Genomic DNA, 19,815 nt, shown 5'->3' with positions numbered 1-19,815 from the left:
TTCTTGTAAAAGCCTCAGAATTCGGTTGAAGTTTTATTCCAGTTAGTGACTCAAACACTAATATTATTAGTATATATAAGGTGGTGAGCTGGCAGAATCGTTAGCACGCCGAGCAAAATGCCTAGCAGCGTTTCGTCCGTCTTTACGCTCTGAGTTCACTTTCTGCCGAGGTCGACTTTACTTTTCATCCTATCGGGGTCGATAAAATAAGTACCAGTGGAGCACTGGAGTCGTTGTAATCGACTTACATCTCTCCCGAAATTGCTGACCTTGTGCCAATATTTGAAATCAATATTATCATTATTATGTATGCTACGAAGTCTTTGATATTTCACGAAAAATGCTTTTGTGTTAAATGTAATGACCAGGAATCGAATGTTACAGTTATGGAAATGGACTATGTGTCTATGTTGGTCACTCACTTTATAGGATTATGCGTCTTAGACATGTTGGTCACTCACTTGATAGGATTGTGCGTCTTAGACATACTTGGAAAGATATTCTGCTGCATAGAATGCAATCTTTGGTGTTATAATGGTTTATTCCTTTTGCGAAGCATGAATGGCAACACAATGGTTACATTTAGAAAGGAGTTCATCAATATATTCAACGCACAAAGAATTAAAGATCACTGTAGATACTAATCTAATTCTAGATATGGATGCTGTTAAACATGGCTTCTATAACAAACTAAATGTGAAATTGCAATATGTTCATATAAATTCCAGTTATTTCGCAATAATGCTTAGAAACTCAGTTAATAATATCGGTAAATGAATATTCAGTTTATGCTTTGATGAAGAATCTTTTAACTATATAGCACATGATACAATGATGCATTAAAAGACAATTGCACAAAGAATACATTATATGCAGAAAAGCACTAATACTAAAGAACAAATGAAACAAAATATTCTATGGTATACAACTTCATATAGCTTAAATGTTTGCCCCAGTGTTGTCACGATTTTCGTAAACCTTATAAATAAGCATTTAGCTGTTTACCATAAACATTAAAATATCTTTGATAGAAATAACGGTAACGGGAGCGACAACTCAACCAAAATCAGAAGAAAATTCATCAGTAAGAACGCAAAAATTCTTCCTCTGTATAACTGCAACGGCTTCGCTCAACGGGTTAGCTTATTGAAATAAGTTCTCTTGAAAATAACAGTGAAACAGAAAGCTACATCGGCCTTAACAAAAATTCCTTTAAAAAAGAAATCTTAAAAAATATTTACGTATTCAGACACTCAGAAAGACCATCTTATTGCACAAATATATCAGGAGTCTATTGAATAATATTATGAATTATAAAATTGATGGATCCATTAGAGAACGAACGTCCTTCTACATCAATTACCCAAGATATGATATTGGGTTACTAATGTCTCTAGGAGAAATATAGCATTCTATTACCACTTTGGTAATTGTGACCAATAGATTGGAATGTGCGAAGTCTTTCAAACACTTATAACGATACTCGTGGAGAAAATTTCCAAATACCAACTTGTTAGAATTGGTTGTTTCACCAGCACGAAAACTGCGTCACCGATAACCGACTTCCGTTTTTTCAGGAGTTTTACATTTATGATATTAAAAATTTGAAAATATTGCATATTTGTGTACGTTCTTCTGTAGGACAATTGAAAAGTCGATTGTACGATTCATTTTCTAACGTGTTTTTCTACCTATTTTTGCTTACATATTTTTACTCTGCTTTGCTTTTTGAATCGTTTGAAATATGAGACCGAAAGTAATGATTTAAGAAACTTCAGCTTCAGAAACACACAAAACTCAACTTTCTGTATTGGCTACTCTTATCTTCGTTTGAAAGCGCAAACATTCAGGAATCCATATGTGTGTTTGTGTGTGAAAGTGTACGTGCGCATGTGCATGCATATGATGCATATGTAAGTGGGTATGTATGTGTGTGTGTCTATCTGTTTATCCGTCTATGTGTGTCTGTAGGTGTATCCTTGTATAAGGATATGTTTTGGGCAGATACACTCAGTGTGAGCAAATATTTACTAAAAAATGAACAGGAAAGGATAATATTCTCCCACGCCAGCTGTTGAATACGTCATGGTGGAGAATATTATTGATTTCTTATATTTGCACGGAATCACATTGATCCCGGATCGGATGAAAGGCCAAGATGTTTTCAGCAGGAAGCGAGTTAAAAAACTGAAGTGATGCAGTTAAATACCCTTTGGTATTGTTGCCGTCCTCCTCATTGATTTTACCATCTGCAGTGCTATTAATGCTTTTAAGTTTTATCTTTATGATTCCTAGGGCAACTTGAACTTCGATGCACGTGTTTTCATAAGACAACACTGTTCGATACGTTCATTACAAGAAGAAAGTAATTTTGCGAAGCTGTTCAGAAATTTGGGCAAGTGTCTTCACGTCTTTTGATATAGCTTCGGTTTAAGCCATACATTTAGAATAGAATTTGGCGGATGGAAACTTTACAGAAGCTTTTATACACACACACACACACATACACTTACACTCTCACCCCACCGCTCTCTCACACACATGCAAACAAACTTTCTGTAATAGGAAGTGTCATTCATACGTATATATATATATATATATATATACATACAGGAGTTGGACAAAATAATGGAAACACCTTAAAATTTCAAACACATTTATTTTAATATGGGGTAGGATCACCTTTGGCAGTAATTGCAGCTTGAATTCTACGAGGTATGCACTCGTACAAAGTTCGAATTGTTTCCAAAGGAATTTTTGTCCATTCTTCAGCTAAAACAGTTTCCATTTCTTGAAGTGATGATGGTGGAGGATATCGACTCCTTACTTGTTTTTCTAAAATGCACCATAAATATTCAATAATATTGGAATCTGGAGACTGTGGTGGCCAGATAAGATGTTCAACTTCAATAGAATGATCCTCGTGCCATTCAGTAACAACTTTAGCTGTGAGAATTGGTGCATTATCATCCTGAAAGATTGCGTTTCCCTCCGGAAACAGTTCCGCAACCATAGGATGAATTTGATAGGATAAAATGCGTAAATAGTCTTGACTATTAATTCTGCCATGAAAGGAAACCATTGGGCCAGCGGATTTCCAAGATATAGCCCCACCCCAACAGATCATCACAGATCCTCCTCCGTGTTTAGCAGTTGGAAGAAGGCAGTCTGTGTCAAATGCTTCTTTTGGCTGTCTCCACACGTATACTCGGCTGGTGGTCGGAAATAAAGTAAAGGATGTCCCGTCCAAGAAAATAGCATTCTTCCACTGCTCTAGGGACCAATTCTGTAGGTTTCTACACTACTCTAAATGCTTTGCAACGTTTGTTTTTGAAGTAGTGGTTTTCTGATTGAAACCCTCCCGCAAAATTCGGCTTTGTGCAGCTCCCGGCGAACAGTTTTTGTGGAAACTGGGTTCTCGAGGTGGTCATTAAGCTCTGCAGTAATTTTGGGAACTGTACTTTAGTGATCCTTTCTAGCAATTCGCGTAAGAGTCCGAAGTCCCTATCTGAAAGTTTTGGTTTTCTTCCGATTTCGACGAGGAGGTTTTCCCCTCTTTCTCAAAGGCTGTCATTACTTTCGAGACAGCACTTCTTGATACACCAAACATTTCGGCTGTTATCATTACGCTAGCGCCTGCCATACGAGCACCAACAATTTGACCTTTTTGAAAGTCCGATAGATCTGTCATTTTAAATGAATTTTAATTACTTTTTTCTAATGATATTTGAAAAGAAACAGTAATTTTAGCAAAACATATTAAGCAAAACTAATATTAAATAAAAAAAAACATAAAAATAAACAAGCTTTTGACGTTTTTTTTTATATATTTCAAAGTTATGATGCTATGATGCTAGGTGTTTCCATTATTTTGTACAATCCCTGTACAGACACACACACACACACACACACATACACACACCCACACACATACACACACACACACACACACATACACTTACACTCTCACCCCACCGCTCTCTCACACACATGCAAACAAACTTTCTGTAATAGGAAGTGTCATTCATACGTATATATATATATATATATATATACATACAGGAGTTGGACAAAATAATGGAAACACCTTAAAATTTCAAACACATTTATTTTAATATGGGGTAGGATCACCTTTGGCAGTAATTGCAGCTTGAATTCTACGAGGTATGCACTCGTACAAAGTTCGAATTGTTTCCAAAGGAATTTTTGTCCATTCTTCAGCTAAAACAGTTTCCATTTCTTGAAGTGATGATGGTGGAGGATATCGACTCCTTACTTGTTTTTCTAAAATGCACCATAAATATTCAATAATATTGGAATCTGGAGACTGTGGTGGCCAGATAAGATGTTCAACTTCAATAGAATGATCCTCGTGCCATTCAGTAACAACTTTAGCTGTGAGAATTGGTGCATTATCATCCTGAAAGATTGCGTTTCCCTCCGGAAACAGTTCCGCAACCATAGGATGAATTTGATAGGATAAAATGCGTAAATAGTCTTGACTATTAATTCTGCCATGAAAGGAAACCATTGGGCCAGCGGATTTCCAAGATATAGCCCCACCCCAACAGATCATCACAGATCCTCCTCCGTGTTTAGCAGTTGGAAGAAGGCAGTCTGTGTCAAATGCTTCTTTTGGCTGTCTCCACACGTATACTCGGCTGGTGGTCGGAAATAAAGTAAAGGATGTCCCGTCCAAGAAAATAGCATTCTTCCACTGCTCTAGGGACCAATTCTGTAGGTTTCTACACTACTCTAAATGCTTTGCAACGTTTGTTTTTGAAAGTAGTGGTTTTCTGATTGAAACCCTCCCGCAAAATTCGGCTTTGTGCAGCTCCCGGCGAACAGTTTTTGTGGAAACTGGGTTCTCGAGGTGGTCATTAAGCTCTGCAGTAATTTTGGGAACTGTACTTTAGTGATCCTTTCTAGCAATTCGCGTAAGAGTCCGAAGTCCCTATCTGAAAGTTTTGGTTTTCTTCCGATTTCGACGAGGAGGTTTTCCCCTCTTTCTCAAAGGCTGTCATTACTTTCGAGACAGCACTTCTTGATACACCAAACATTTCGGCTGTTATCATTACGCTAGCGCCTGCCATACGAGCACCAACAATTTGACCTTTTTGAAAGTCCGATAGATCTGTCATTTTAAATGAATTTTAATTACTTTTTTCTAATGATATTTGAAAAGAAACAGTAATTTTAGCAAAACATATTAAGCAAAACTAATATTAAATAAAAAAAAACATAAAAATAAACAAGCTTTTGACGTTTTTTTTTATATATTTCAAAGTTATGATGCTATGATGCTAGGTGTTTCCATTATTTTGTACAATCCCTGTACAGACACACACACACACACACACATACACACACCCACACACATACACACACACACCCACACACATACACACACACATATGAATGATACTTTTTGGCATTAGTAAGAAAAGGATAAATAGCTTTGTGTAATATGTCAAAGTAACACGAACAATATTACGTACGAGTTTGTGTATTTTAAGTTCTTTATTAGTTATATCTTTATTTATTGAATTTAGAAAAAATATTGGTTTTTATTCATCTTTTATCGACTAGCTATTATTATCTCATATGATAGTTGCCTCTAAGGATTATTTTAAAACTAGAATAAGAACCTTTTGAAATGAGAGTTTAATTTCTACAATTTATACGCTGAGCTGTCCATGCAGACATTCTATATATGTAAATATCTTTGAATACTACTTTTATTCAATGTAAAATATTGGAATTCTACAAATAGTGTATCTTTCATTTTGCCACTTCACCATTATTCCTTTAAACTAGTTTACAGTTACATTAGCAACCTACCTTTTCAAAAACAGGTCCGACAGTAGCAAATAGACTGAAATCCGTGTTCATTTCCCAAATGTTCTCGATATTCGACATTTTGAAAACGTCATTCCAGCTATCGTCTGCTCTTGTGATATTTGTAACATTGTTATTTGCTGTTGTTGAGTCGTTTAAAGTGACATTAGAATCACCAGATAGCATTTTAATAGCTTTAATCACACCATGGATAGATTTCAAGTTCAAAGCCTCCGACAAAACGCTCTGAATATTAGGAACATCACAATTACCAAGGACATCGTTGTTTATTTTACAGAAATGGTTTTGGGTAAGCCAATGACGAGAAATTTCGCCAGCCTGGTCGATCATTAAGTTTGATCTATTTACAAGGACATCAGCCAATGGAAAGTTCTTTAGGGGTGGCAAATCTTCACGTAGTAGAAGTCCATTCGTTGTTGCGTTTAAGACGATCTGTTTTAGATCTGAATTACTATCCGAAATGAAAAGTGTAATTTTACTTGTGGCATCGCTGAGCATAGCAGCTTCGTGTTGTCCGGAGTTAGTTAATCCATTGTTAAAGAAGAGAACTGTCGAGGATTGACTTTGTTGGTTAATACTGGCGGGTTCTTCCATTGATATGCATATTTTCGTTTCACTAAGAGCTACTTGTTCCAAAAAGGATTTATATTCTTCTAAAGCATCAGCACTTGCACTCACTCGAGTGTTAATATACGACCAATCCAAAGATTGGCTTAATTCCACCAGAGCCTGTAAAAGACAAGAAAAAATTAAAACTTAATAAGACCACATATGAGGACATGCATGCCTATGTGTGTATGTGTGCGTGTTTACGTATGCATGTTTATGTAACAGTAGAAGTCTTGTATTTATATAATTACTAAAAGTGTTACGCGTCCTGTAATGAGTAACTGTGAAAGTGTATTTTTGCCACCATGATTGTTATCAAGAAATATCACAAGCATACAAATCTCTTGGTGCTTGCACAAAATGATGAATTTCTTGGTGCTTACACAAAATAATGCTATTGGCACGTGCACACACACACACAGACGAACATAGCTGGAGTGAGCACATATATAGATATCCCACCACCACTCTATCACACATATATACATAGTTAATTGTTGCTTGTGTGAGTTAGCGCATGTGCGCGCCAATAGAGTTCTTATGTGACTGCGTGTATGCGTTCAACTAACTCTCGCTTTTTCGCTTTCTCTCTCTCTTTCGCTCTCTCTCTCTCTCCCTTTCTCTCTCTCTTTTTCGCACATCTTTCTACTACGTGACAGATTTTTGTACCACATGAATCTATCGTTAGCACTTTAGTATAACAGATAGAATATATAATATTCAACACGCATAACTATTAGTCGATGCATGTTTCTCTTTTTTCCCTCTCTCCATCTGTTTTCTCCCTCATTCCTTACTGTAGAAGAGCATAGGCTCGAAACGTGAAAGACACTTCCATTTTTTCTGAGTGTTAAACTAATACACCTTGTTTGTCGTTCCCTCGCTTATCTGACTTCTTTAAAAATCTAATTTTGAACCATATGTGTGTATGCGTGTGTGCATGCGTGTGTATGCGTGTTCAGTAATTTCTATTTCATTTCTATTACGTGCTTTTACTGCACTGCAGAACGCGCTCTGTGTGCCTTGGGTATGCACGGAAGTTCGTTTTAGGGTTGTAATTTTTACTGCATTGAAAGTGTTTTTCGTCGGATGTATGCGGTAGCAGCAGTGCTACTTTCTGTATGCCATAATAATAATAATAATAATAATAATAATATTATTATTATTATTATTATTATTATTATTATTATTATTATTATTATTGAAATTTCATCTGTTTCGATTAAATATGATGTTGACACTTATTAGTTACCTTTGACTTTTTAATTGATTTCAGTCGTATGATCGTTTGGAATGGTGTTGGATTAGGCGGTTTTTGAAGTTCTCCCCAAATAATAACTTGAGGGATCTGAAATCTCTGCAGGTAATTTTTCATTTCGGAAAACACTTCTAAAGAAGTGAATATGACAATACCTGAAAAATGCAAACAAAATCGTGCTTATCAATATTCAATGAAAGCTTAATGCATGTAATGTGTTTCTTACACACGGATGACACTATAAACAAGATAAGAAATAGAAAAAAAAATGAAAAAAACTTTTTTGTAACTTAACGCCTGGAAAATATACGTATCAACTCTCAAATAATTATTTTATATTACCAGCTAAGTGTTGAGGATTGAATATAAGTTATATTAAACATTACGCATTATACGTGCCAAAGGAACACAAGAAAAAAGCAACAAGCTATGTCCAAAAGATGAGACTTCTTTGCGAATAAATACGGCATGTATGATATCTATCTATCTATATATCATTGTATCGAACAGACTATCACACTTTTACTCGTTGGTCCCCAAAAACGAAAGACCAAGTTGGCCCCATTGAGATTTGAACTCAGAACGCAAGGGGACGGAATAAATATGTCAGTGGAATTTCGTTTCATGCTCTAACGTTGCAGCTAATTCACCGTCCAGTTCAGGGTTACACTAATTCTGAAAATAATAAGTAAAGACGAAATGTCGTTTTATCATTAACCTGCTTCGTCTAAAGCTATGCAACAACAAAACTCATATTCCCAATTTTGACGTATTATTGATTATAATACTTATTATTAATAATAGGATGTTTAAATTCCACAGGGGTAAACTTTGCTTTACATCCTTTTAGGGTCGATAAAATAAGTACTAGTTGAGCAGTGGAACCGATGTAATCGATTTGTCTCTTCGCCCAAATTCCAGGCCTTGTGTCTATATTAGAAAGGATTATTAATAATGCTGTTGTGATAATACTAAAATGAACAGAGGATGGTAGAACTGGTAGGGTGGCAGAGAAACAGATTCACTGCACTTCGTTATGTTTGTTTAGTTTCGGTGAGATCTTTGAATTGTACTGTTTAAGAAGTGATGCTGATTAAATCGACCGTACTCTTTGCCTGAATTTGTAGAAGTACTTTGACATAGTGCCTGATGGTGTTTAGTTGTGTTTCTTGGTGTTCTGAGTTCGATTCAAGCCTGGTCACTCAAAGGATTTGTAATCGTTACAGAAATATAAAGTCGACACTGCAAGTGAGAATTACTAATAGTTTGAAACTAATTTTTAAACTCATGAATGTATTATAAACATACTTACCATTTATCGTTGTTGAACATCCATGACCTTTGATCTCGCTCAACAGAATATCCACTGCTCTTTTTGGAGAACTACAGCAATCAAAGACCTTCAAACCTTGTAAATTGAGAAAAGAAGGAAGAGATTGATAAACGGACAAACAGACAGGGAGATAAATAGAGAGAAGAGGAGAGAAGAGGGAGGGAAAAGATTCAGAAAAGGGGAGACAAGGAAGGAGACTTATCTGCACAATTCTGTTAATACTTAAGCAAACTAATTTTGTATAATTTAAAATGGTCATTGTAAAGCATGGTCAATCAGCGAAAAATTCATCTTAATGTGATGTATCTTAAAACACACTTAACTTTTCTCCGCTTAAAAAAAGTGTGGGATATAGTTTTTAAAAATCTCCCTGGGGCTACAAGTTATTTGGATAGTTTCATATTTTCCTCCTTTAGAAATAATAAAGATCTAAGAATTGTTGTTAGGTGAAAGGGAAATTCTCTTTTTCTTCTTTTTGATTTCTATTAAGCATGTACTTTTATACAATTTCAGCTTAAACTTGAACCCAGGATTAAACTTTATTATGAATCCAGATTAAAGTGGTAATTCTGAAATAGAATTTCTGAGTAATGCCTATGGGCCGTGAGGCTCAGTAACAGGTATCGTCAATCATTGGTCAGTCCTTTGCATCGCGATTATAATGGCCTCTGCTTCCCGGAACACATTATTCTCGTACTTCCATCAGTTAGATACCCCCACCAACTCCACCTTTCTTCATTCTTGTCGTGATAACCTCCCAGGCGCCGCACTAACCGCTCTTCTTAGTCCTTTCTCCCCAGAACATCAGCCCTCTAGAATATTGACAATTCCGATATCTTTCCTGTAGATGTTGACCGGCAACACTTTAAATGGAACATTAGCGGCTCTAAGCTTATCAGTAATAGAGGTCCTGCAAAAGTTATGGACAAACCTCATTACACCAGATTCAGTAAATAATAACAACAAAAAAAGGTCAAATTAACCAGGCACGTGAAATATTGCAGGAACATGAATCGAACGTCAATGTTAAACAATACTTTTCATTGTTTTTCACTTTGTGCTGCAATTACAGGCGCATTAAGGAGTAAATGGAAAAGAATTTCGGCGCCCTTCGCTTGGAATACTCTTTTAAAGTCAAAGACAAATTTTGTTTTACTAATCATAATTGTGTTAAGCTAAATTATGAGTAATATGCTTTTCAAGACATTCTGATATCAATATGTAATTTCAAAAGACTTAACTTATATTTTCTGGAATTCACAGTGCATTAATATACATATGGCACCGTGATGCTTTGTTTGAGATCTACCAAAAGTTTGTTAGCTATCTCCGTAAACGAATATACAAAGATATATATGAAGAATAAAAAAATTTTGTATCATAGTAGAGCTTTTGCAGGGACATGCAAAGCAATAGCTCCAGTTCACCGTAGCTGTTGGATTTGTTGAGTATATAAACGGGCTGGCTTCTTGTTTCTCTAGAAAAGGTCAAGTTGATGTAGACACCTCTGATGAGAACCCAATAAGGTTCAAAAATCGATTAAGGTTTTTCTTCATTTTTTTCTATCTTCGGAAGAATTAAATTTTCATTGTTATGTATCTATTACACACACACACACACACACACACATACATACACACACATACACACACACGCACACACGCACACGCACACACACACACATGTATATATATGCAAGTGCTGATACAAACACCGCTATATTGAGTTCTGTTTTATTATTATCATATAATAAGACATACATACATATTCTTTGAACCCTCTGCTGGCTTCAACCTCTGGTCACTCTGATGCACCACCACCAAGAGATTTAATCAATCATACCAACTCCAGTACTCATTTCTGTCCTTTACCTATTTTTTCCCAATCTTTATTTGTTGTATCACTATATTAAAGCGACATAAACGGATGCCACGTAACAACACCAGTTATATGACAGTACTGACAGAAATGACGGAGAGAGAATAAAATGCGCCCGTGCCAGGGACAGGAGCGAATCCGTGGCCCTTTTCCAGATGCAGTGTAGGGATATCTGTGTGGGTAGCACTAGTGATAATCCCAAATGTGAGAGCAATTCTTTATTTCGGGTCTCATCTGAATTTTGTAGAGTAGCAATGAATCAGAAATTTTTGAGGACCAAAGTATTTTTTCGCCTGAAGAATTGAGTTAGTCATTGGGAAGCTCTCCTTGCAATGTTAGGGATATGCTTTTACCGGATGAGATCTTCGGAGATAGTCAGCCTCAACATATGGAGTTATTGTGAGATAGTGAGGCTATTTGAGTGCTTCGTATGATGAAGTAGCGTGTGTGTGCATGTACATGCACGTGTGCACATGTATGTATGTTATGTCAGGTCACTCTCGGGCGCTACTGGTAACATGTAACCCAGTACAACCTGTTGCATGGTTGGATCGTCGGTGACTAAACTGGCACCCCCATCAAGCTTGTTTGCTTGGTGAGGAGGGTGATTGTTGGACGTAAAATAAGACCTGTCAAAGGGCGGAAGAGCACATGAGCAGTCAACAGCCATCCAACATGTGTATGTATGTGTACATGTGTATGTATGCATGTATGTATGTGCGGGGACGTGGAAATACCTGGACTGGTATCCAGGCGCGCAGTTGGCCCACTGGGAATGGGAGGCCCTCTGTTGTGGTCCCAACATCTCTCTAGGAGAGGGTATCTCTGAGAGAAAACCTGCGACACTGATAATATTCGATGATGTAGACTAGTTCTTTTCGAGTTTATGTTGCCCATGTTCAGAGAGTGGGATTGGATTTGTACAAATACTTTCCCCACTATAAAAATAAATCCTCTTGCACAGGCATCGCTTGATAAAAGATTAAGAACTATCACAAAAATGGTTGATCGTAGCTTTCGCATGTGTGGAGCTTTCGATGAGGTGAAGGCAATAATTGAGCACGAGTCTGCAGCCATCATGTATGTATGTATGTATGTATGTATGTATGTATGTATGTATGTATGTATGTATGTATGTATGTATGGTGGAGGCGCAATGGCCCAGTGGTTAGGGCAGCAGACACGCCGTCGTAGGATGGCGGTTTCGATTCCCAGACCGGGCGTTATCTGCACAATTACATACATACATAGATGTTTATTGAGCGAAAACAACTAAAGCTCCACGAGGCTCCGTCAAAGGGTGGTGGTGAACCCTGCTGTACTCTTTCGCCACAACTTTCTCTCACTCTTTCTGTTGTACCTGTATTCCAAAGGGCCAGCCTTGTCCCACTCTGTGTCACGCTGAATCTCCCCGAGAACTACGTTAGGGTACATGTGTCTGTTGAGTGCTCAGTCACTTGCACGTTAATTTCACGAGCAGGCTGTTTCGTTGATCGATTAACTGGAACCCTCGTCGTCGTAACCGACGGAGTACCACGCTATGTATGTATGTATGTATGTATGTATGTATGTATGTATGTATGTATTAATTAATTAATTCTCATGTATAGGTATAACACCCCGCTATCAGCAGAGCCCCTAATACACTGATCACTGAAATTTCTGAATGAATCTCACAAAACCTTATTTTTTCTATAGAATTATAAGAAATCACCTGGTAGCCGATAATAAAATCTACCTCTTGCCACGTAAAATATACTTAGTCATTAAATAGCCAAAAGGCATTTTTCGTGCACAAATTCTCATAAAATTCTTATGAAATAAGATTTAAAAATCGCTAGAGATAAGCCTCCGTTACAGTGTATGCTACTTTATTAGTTAATCATCGTGGGAAACTCACATCTACCCACATATCTAGCCAGTCAAATATACACGCACATACAAACACACATACATACATGCATGCATACATACATACATACATACATACATACATACATACATACATACATACATACATACATACATACAAATATATGCATGCATACATACATAAAACACACACACAGATACGCACATACATACATACAGACAGACAGACAGACAGACAGACAGACAGACAGAGAAAATACCTATGCTGAACTATTGAGGAATCTACAACTACTCCATTCAGATTAAAAGCTCAGGTTGTTGGAGCAGTGGGATATGTAACACACTGCCTAAATACCAATCTTGAGAAATTAGGCTTCTCAAAACTAGAAAGGTAAAAGCTGATTCAATGACTACAGATCCAAGCCATCACTAGAACTGTAAAAATCCGTAAAACTTTCCAGAAGTTTATCATTTAATTGTACATGAGCATGACTAGACATAGAACAATATGCATGAGAATACATACATAAAACAAAACATAAAAATCTGCACAAATACATACATACATACATACATACATACATACATACATACATAAATACATACATAAATACATACATACATACATACATACATACATACATACATACATACATACATACATACATACATTTGCACAAAAATCTTGAAACATTTGGTTTCCCCAAAAAAGAGCAAAAGAAACTGAAGCGGATTCTCCAAATCCAATCTATTAGCGGTACAGCGAAAATTTTTGTAAGGCATTTCAGAAATTCTCCATGTGAGATTCTTATGTGAATAGATGCACACACTTGGGTGTATGCGTCGACAGCTCAACCAACACACCAACTCAACCACATATTCACAAACACAGGGAACTCTCGTAACTCAAAAGGTCTTGTTGCTTTGTGAGCAACCGGTTTGAAACCTCTCAAGAAGAATTTAAAATTCAAAGAACACACACACATACACACACCACATACATACATACATGCATACATACGTACATAATAAATACATACATACATACATACACACGTGTTTACATTTATCATGCATAAGCACACAGAAGAGTGAAGCCCAAACACTTGTATACTGAGGAGTAAAATATGAGAAGCACAGATATTTGAATACTTAAGTGAAACGAATGTCTGCTCCTAAAATACAAGTTATCCATGAGCATAAATATGTATATGTACAAACATCAGCCGATTCAGACAACCACAAATGCCCAACATTTTTTTTTACCGAAAGAAAAGAGCCTTACCACTTGGTTTGTGGCCAGCCTGAATTCTCCAAACGAAAAAAAAAAAAGAATATAGCCTAGACAAATAAGCATACATACATATAAACATAAATACATACATACATACACATACATAAATACATGCAACTATGTATATTTTATATAATATATTAATATTAATATCAAGAAATCAATATTAGAACATTCTCCAGGAAGATATATACGTGTGTAAAATAATAGTTGTATTAAAATTATGAATATATATATAAATATGTAAATGTGTATAAGTATAAATATATAATAATAAATATGATAGTTTAAAAGTTTCGAATTAAGTTTTTAAAGCATATTACGATCGTTTCGCAGAAGTGCTGTCCCTATAATGGAATTCTATATTGATGAGCATTTATAAACAACTCTACTTCTCTTCAGAGAGAAATACATTTACATAGTTTTACATATATATATATATATATATATATATATATATATATATATATATAATATATATATATATATATATATATATATATATAAATGTATATGCATATATATATGAATGTATATGCATATATATATATATATATATATGTATATATATATATACATGAAAATATATACATACATATTCACATATATGAATATATATTCATATATATATATAAATATTTGAGTATATATATATTTATGTGTGTGTTTGTGCGTGATGAGTGTGTATATATATGTGTTTTACTTTGTGACGTCTATCCACTAATCTTTACCATCATAAATTTCTCGAATCCATAACTGTTTGGAAACATAATGGCTGTTGCCTGTAACTCTTCTCACTAATATGTAAATTCATTTTAGTTTTGTCAGTTCGGTGTGTACAGTTTCAGTGTGTAAGTCAAAGTTTTATATGCTACCGCCTTTCGTCAGGAAGGTGAAATTAGGTAATTTAGTCTGCGATGGGTAACCCCAGAATGTTTAAATCATAGGTCTGCTCGATCAGGTGTAGCTATGAGTTAAACAACTCCAGATAAACGTGAGAATATTAGTCATCAAGAACACTAATAACCTGTCAGAAAAATTATTAATCACTAAAAACAGGAAAGAACTCTTAACTGGTTATCTTTCATCGAAATTAATTACTATTGTACGAAATTTCTTAAAATTCTAGATCGAAGAGGAGAGTCAATACCCATAGCCATTGCAAAAGTTCCCAGACTGGTGAAAAGAATCGCTCTTTCAATAAAATTAATCAAGGAGATTTTTAAAGAGATTAATCACTCTTTCTATGAAATTAATCATTCTTTCAAACGAGATTAATCACTGGTTCAGTAAAGAACGCAGATTATTCGTGTGTTCAGCTAATTGTAAACTATCTGTTTAGAATATTCTATGCCAGCCCATTGTCTCTTTGTTTGTATATCAAGCACGATCTTGCGAACAAAATCTGATAAAATAAGAATAAATTAGCGTTAATATTCTCCAATACCAACTACAAACAATATCTAGTCTATTTATAGACGTAACCAAGAAAATTTGTGCAAAGTACGGTCCAATATCATTATGTATGAAATAAGAAAACAAATAAGATACTGATGGAATATATATAAACATATAATAAAATCTTTTATTTTAAGCAACATTTTTATTTCAAGGTAACGTATTTTGTTTGCCTTCACATTTCATTATCATGACAATCGTCTTATAGATAGATTTAAAAACTTTTTACCATTTTCAGCTGTAGTTCACAATTGCTGGCCTTCAGGCCTGAGAACTATAGTCTAAAAAGAAGACAGAACGTGATGTGAGAATTATATAAAACGAGGAAGTGTCTTTGCGGTTATTGTTCGGTGTTCGTTTCTGTCATTTATTTCCCTTTCAGGGAAATAGGTCTAAATTTATAATTTTTTAACATTTAAAAAAAAAATTACTTTTTGTCATGTAACCTATTTTCGTACATTTGAGACCTTTTTTCACCATATCCTCGCAATAAATATAACAAACACACATACATACACACATACACTCACTCACTCTCTCACACACACCTATACACACACACACACACTTATAAGAAAGAGCAGCAGTTCGTTATAGATACTATTGATCATGTTTCATCTATTTTAAACTACGACGAAATCAGTGTTGTAAAAAGAAATTAGTATAGACGTTTGAATCGATGCTTCATTAATTTTTATTTATTCCCACTCAATATATCTGTAGGAAAATGTTTTCGAGACAGAAGGATTTTTGTTATCCCTATTAATCATTTTGACGACAATTTATGTAATAAGGTCGTGTGACCATTCTTGCAGAAATGATGCGGGCTGAAGAGGTAGGAATAAAAGAGGAAGGAAGATAGAGCCAGATAGGGATGAATCAAACTTTCGTGATTGCAATAAGACATCAAATGATTGCTTAGACTCATTTAAGACATCAATACATGATATGTCTATTTCCTGCGAAACTTATTGTATGACCTGTTTGGTCGCTACAAAACGATTAAATATATGCGTATTCTTGACTGCCTGACTGCCTGCCTAACCAACTGTTTGCCTGACTGCCTGACTGCCATTCTGCCTACCTGCTTGTCTATCTGTCTGAATGCATTTATGTATTAACATATCATTGCGAGAATATGTGGGAAATACATATAAAATAGCTATTATGAATAAATACTTATCAATATACGGATGTGTTTTTTACAGGCATTCCGTGCATGTTGTAAACTGTGAGAGGATAAGTTCAAATCACAGCCAGATGGTTGATAATTTTTCATCAAAGATGATTATGAGTGGGCAGCTTGGGAGTCGAATATATTCATCTTCTCGAAAGTTATGTTGCGCTACATATATTCCCACAAGCTTAATGCTGGTCCAGAGAGAGTTTGTCTAGCTACAGATAAAAATTGATTAAATATACCTAGGAGCAAAGACGTTAAGTATGATTTAAATCTTTTTTTAGTTACATATACAACTGCATTATCAAATATGTCCTTTTCCTACTTGAGAGAGGAGAGGGTAACTCCATGGAAATCTGACTTCTATGGCTATCAGATCGATAGACCATGTAAAGGTTCCATTATTCACCTGATTGTATTTTACACTTAACACCTCACATTTTAAAGTCACACAGATTATCTAAGGAAATCTATGCAAATGTTAGTTATGTTAAACTCCCCAATAACTCTGTTAGCGATGCAGTTTCGATTTCCGAGTGATATATTTTATTCAATCATAAGTGCGGGAACGAAATTTGTTTAGTGGGTTGAAACCCAAATCCAACCCTGGATGTTCAAAGCGTTTTCATAAACACTCATATATAATGCGGCGGCCACTTTGCGAACACAGTAGGATAGGGCCTTGCTTATCGTTAAAATGTTTATATTCTGTTGGAACCAATTCACAATAAAGTAATCGAGGTCGTCGAAAGTTTGGTGTCAACGTCAGGTTGATGACAAAATGCAAATCTCTAGTAAGCATATTCTATTCTTTTCTACTTTATTTCTGTGCCGTATCGCACTGCACATAGGCTTGTACTTGGCCGGTTCCGATAGGTTGCTAAGCCCTCATTCAACTCGTCTCCCTTTCAGGAGAAAAAGACGTGGAAGAGGTTCTCCCATGACCCCTTCACAAGACATGAATAATTTAGAGAGAATGAGAGAGATAGCGATAAGAGAGAGAGAGTGGGGTAGGGAGAGAGGAGAGAGAATACAGACAACCAATTTATTACCATCTTATAAACATTCTCTGTGTCTATTTATAAGCATTGATTATAAGCATTGTCTATTTATAAGCAGTGCTTATTTTTTACCTACAGAGGTAGAAACCTAGAGTTATATAAAGGTATTTGATTTCAGACTATTAAAATCAATAAAGGCGAGAGAGAGAGAGAGAGAGAGAGAAAGGAGAGAGATAGACGAATGTATGTGTGTGTGTGTGCACGCGCGCGCGCGCGTTTGTGTGTGTGTGTGTGTACGTGAAAGAGAGAGAAAGAGGGTGACAAAGAAACAGTGAACTGATTTAATGGAAAAGTAAATAAGATGTACGAACGACCTTGAATAAAACGATATGGAATACCGCTGTGTGTAGTGCGCATGTGTGTGCGGGTTGGTAGAAGTAATATATAAAAATATAAAAACAGAAAATGAAGGAAATAGTGAAAGTGAAAGTAAAAGTAAAAACTTTGAACAAAATTAAATATGAAATAAAAAGAAAGAAATCGTGCGTAAAATTGAACAGTTGTTGTTTCATTTATAGGTAGGAGTGAATTTTTGTAAGCTTGCTCTTTGAATATTTATACCCATATTCCCAAATGAAAATGAATGTAATATTCTTAAACGTTGAAATTCTCAGTGAAATATTGCCATTTATGTGAAAAACTAGAACGAAACGTGCTGAAATAGATTGCAGAATGAAGCATATGGAATTCCTACTGATATAATTAATGTTAGATTAATTGTAGAGAACAAAATTGATTCCCTCGATATTGATGTAACTGAGAGTCGGGTATTTCCAGGCTGTTGGTTATGATGACGGAACAAAGCAACGAGGAATGTTTTGTATCAGTATCGTTTGAAAGGCGACCTCAATAGTGTCAGAACACCGGAGATCATTTATTGCTTCAATTAATTTTCTTTTATTTGTCTTTATTTATCTTCTTATTTTGTGTGTAATTGTAAAAGTTGGGAAACAAAGGAATGAGCCCCGTATGATTAATATGGGTATTTTATGAATGTAAGATCATAAAAAGCGGTCTTCTATTATATTTCCATTTATATCTCGGATACAATATAGAAATATAAATCGACCTAGTGCTTGACTGGCACTTTGATGATATTTTTCGAATGAAGAAAAAAACAACAAAAAAATAGATGAATGAATAAATAAATAAATCAAGTCGAAAGCAAAATCATGCGAAAAACGACAGTAAAACGATCTTTCGCATTAGTACAGCATTGGTTTGCGTAAAACGGATGTATGATAGAAGCAGGATGGCAGACATAGACAGAGGAGTAAATAGATAGATCGTACACATACACACACACGCAGACACACACACCATCCACATATCTGCATGCGCACACACACACTCATACTCTTCCTAAATCTTTCTGTAAAATGTATATGCGTGGAGAGGCGGTGTATCAAGCTCTGCCTGTCATATTTAAAGCAGAACATCATTGGAAGCCTAATTAACTGTTGTATTCGGCCTGGGATAATATCTTTTTAGTCGTACAATGTTAAAACACGAAAGTATATCAGTAGCTGACACACAAGCACACACACACGTACACTCACACACACACACTCGCGTGCGCACACAAACTCGCGTAAGGCTTACCAAACTATATACACTCACCCTGTTAAACTATACTCGACCAGTTAAATATAGCTAAACATCCCGCAATTCCCACTGATGCAGTCTTTTAAAAGACACGTTGGACAGAGTAGTCTGACCTATACAAAAAGACAAGTTGGTCACATATGGAAGGCTTTTGACCATAAGGATTAACCTGGGGCTAAACAGCAACATTTGCACCCATAAGCAAAATACCACCAAGCGTAGTCTATATATATATATATATATATATATTTGCATCGTCTATCGGTAATGGAATTTTAAGTTGACTGGATCTTTTAATTTACAGGAATTACTAGTAGTGTTCCTGTACTCTTTAGCAGTGAATTAGTAGAGGATTTAGTGAACAAAACTGAAAATGCCATGAGTACGTGTGCGTGTTTCATGAACGAA

General features: G+C 35.6%; 1 protein-coding gene across 4 annotated transcripts in view; it reads right to left on the bottom strand.

Annotated features, from left to right (window-relative positions):
* The window catches only part of LOC115209262, a 187,595-nt gene that overhangs the window by 10,158 nt on the left and 157,622 nt on the right, over nucleotides 1–19,815 (bottom strand). For all 4 annotated transcript variants that reach the window (XM_036501190.1, XM_036501189.1, XM_029777556.2 and 1 more), the window contains exons 3-5: nucleotides 9,039–9,134; nucleotides 7,721–7,881; nucleotides 5,842–6,588 (exon numbers count right to left, since the gene is read on the bottom strand). In XM_036501190.1, coding sequence (XP_036357083.1) covers nucleotides 5,842–6,588; nucleotides 7,721–7,881; nucleotides 9,039–9,134 — 1,004 coding nt within the window. The remainder of the gene's footprint in view (nucleotides 1–5,841; nucleotides 6,589–7,720; nucleotides 7,882–9,038; nucleotides 9,135–19,815) is intronic.

This window comes from Octopus sinensis, linkage group LG3 (assembly GCF_006345805.1).
Source record: "Octopus sinensis linkage group LG3, ASM634580v1, whole genome shotgun sequence".
In the NCBI taxonomy this organism is placed as follows: Eukaryota; Metazoa; Mollusca; class Cephalopoda; order Octopoda; family Octopodidae; genus Octopus; species Octopus sinensis.
The sequence above is the reverse complement of the archived record's forward strand: the minus strand, read 5'-3'. Positions and strand labels throughout refer to the sequence as shown.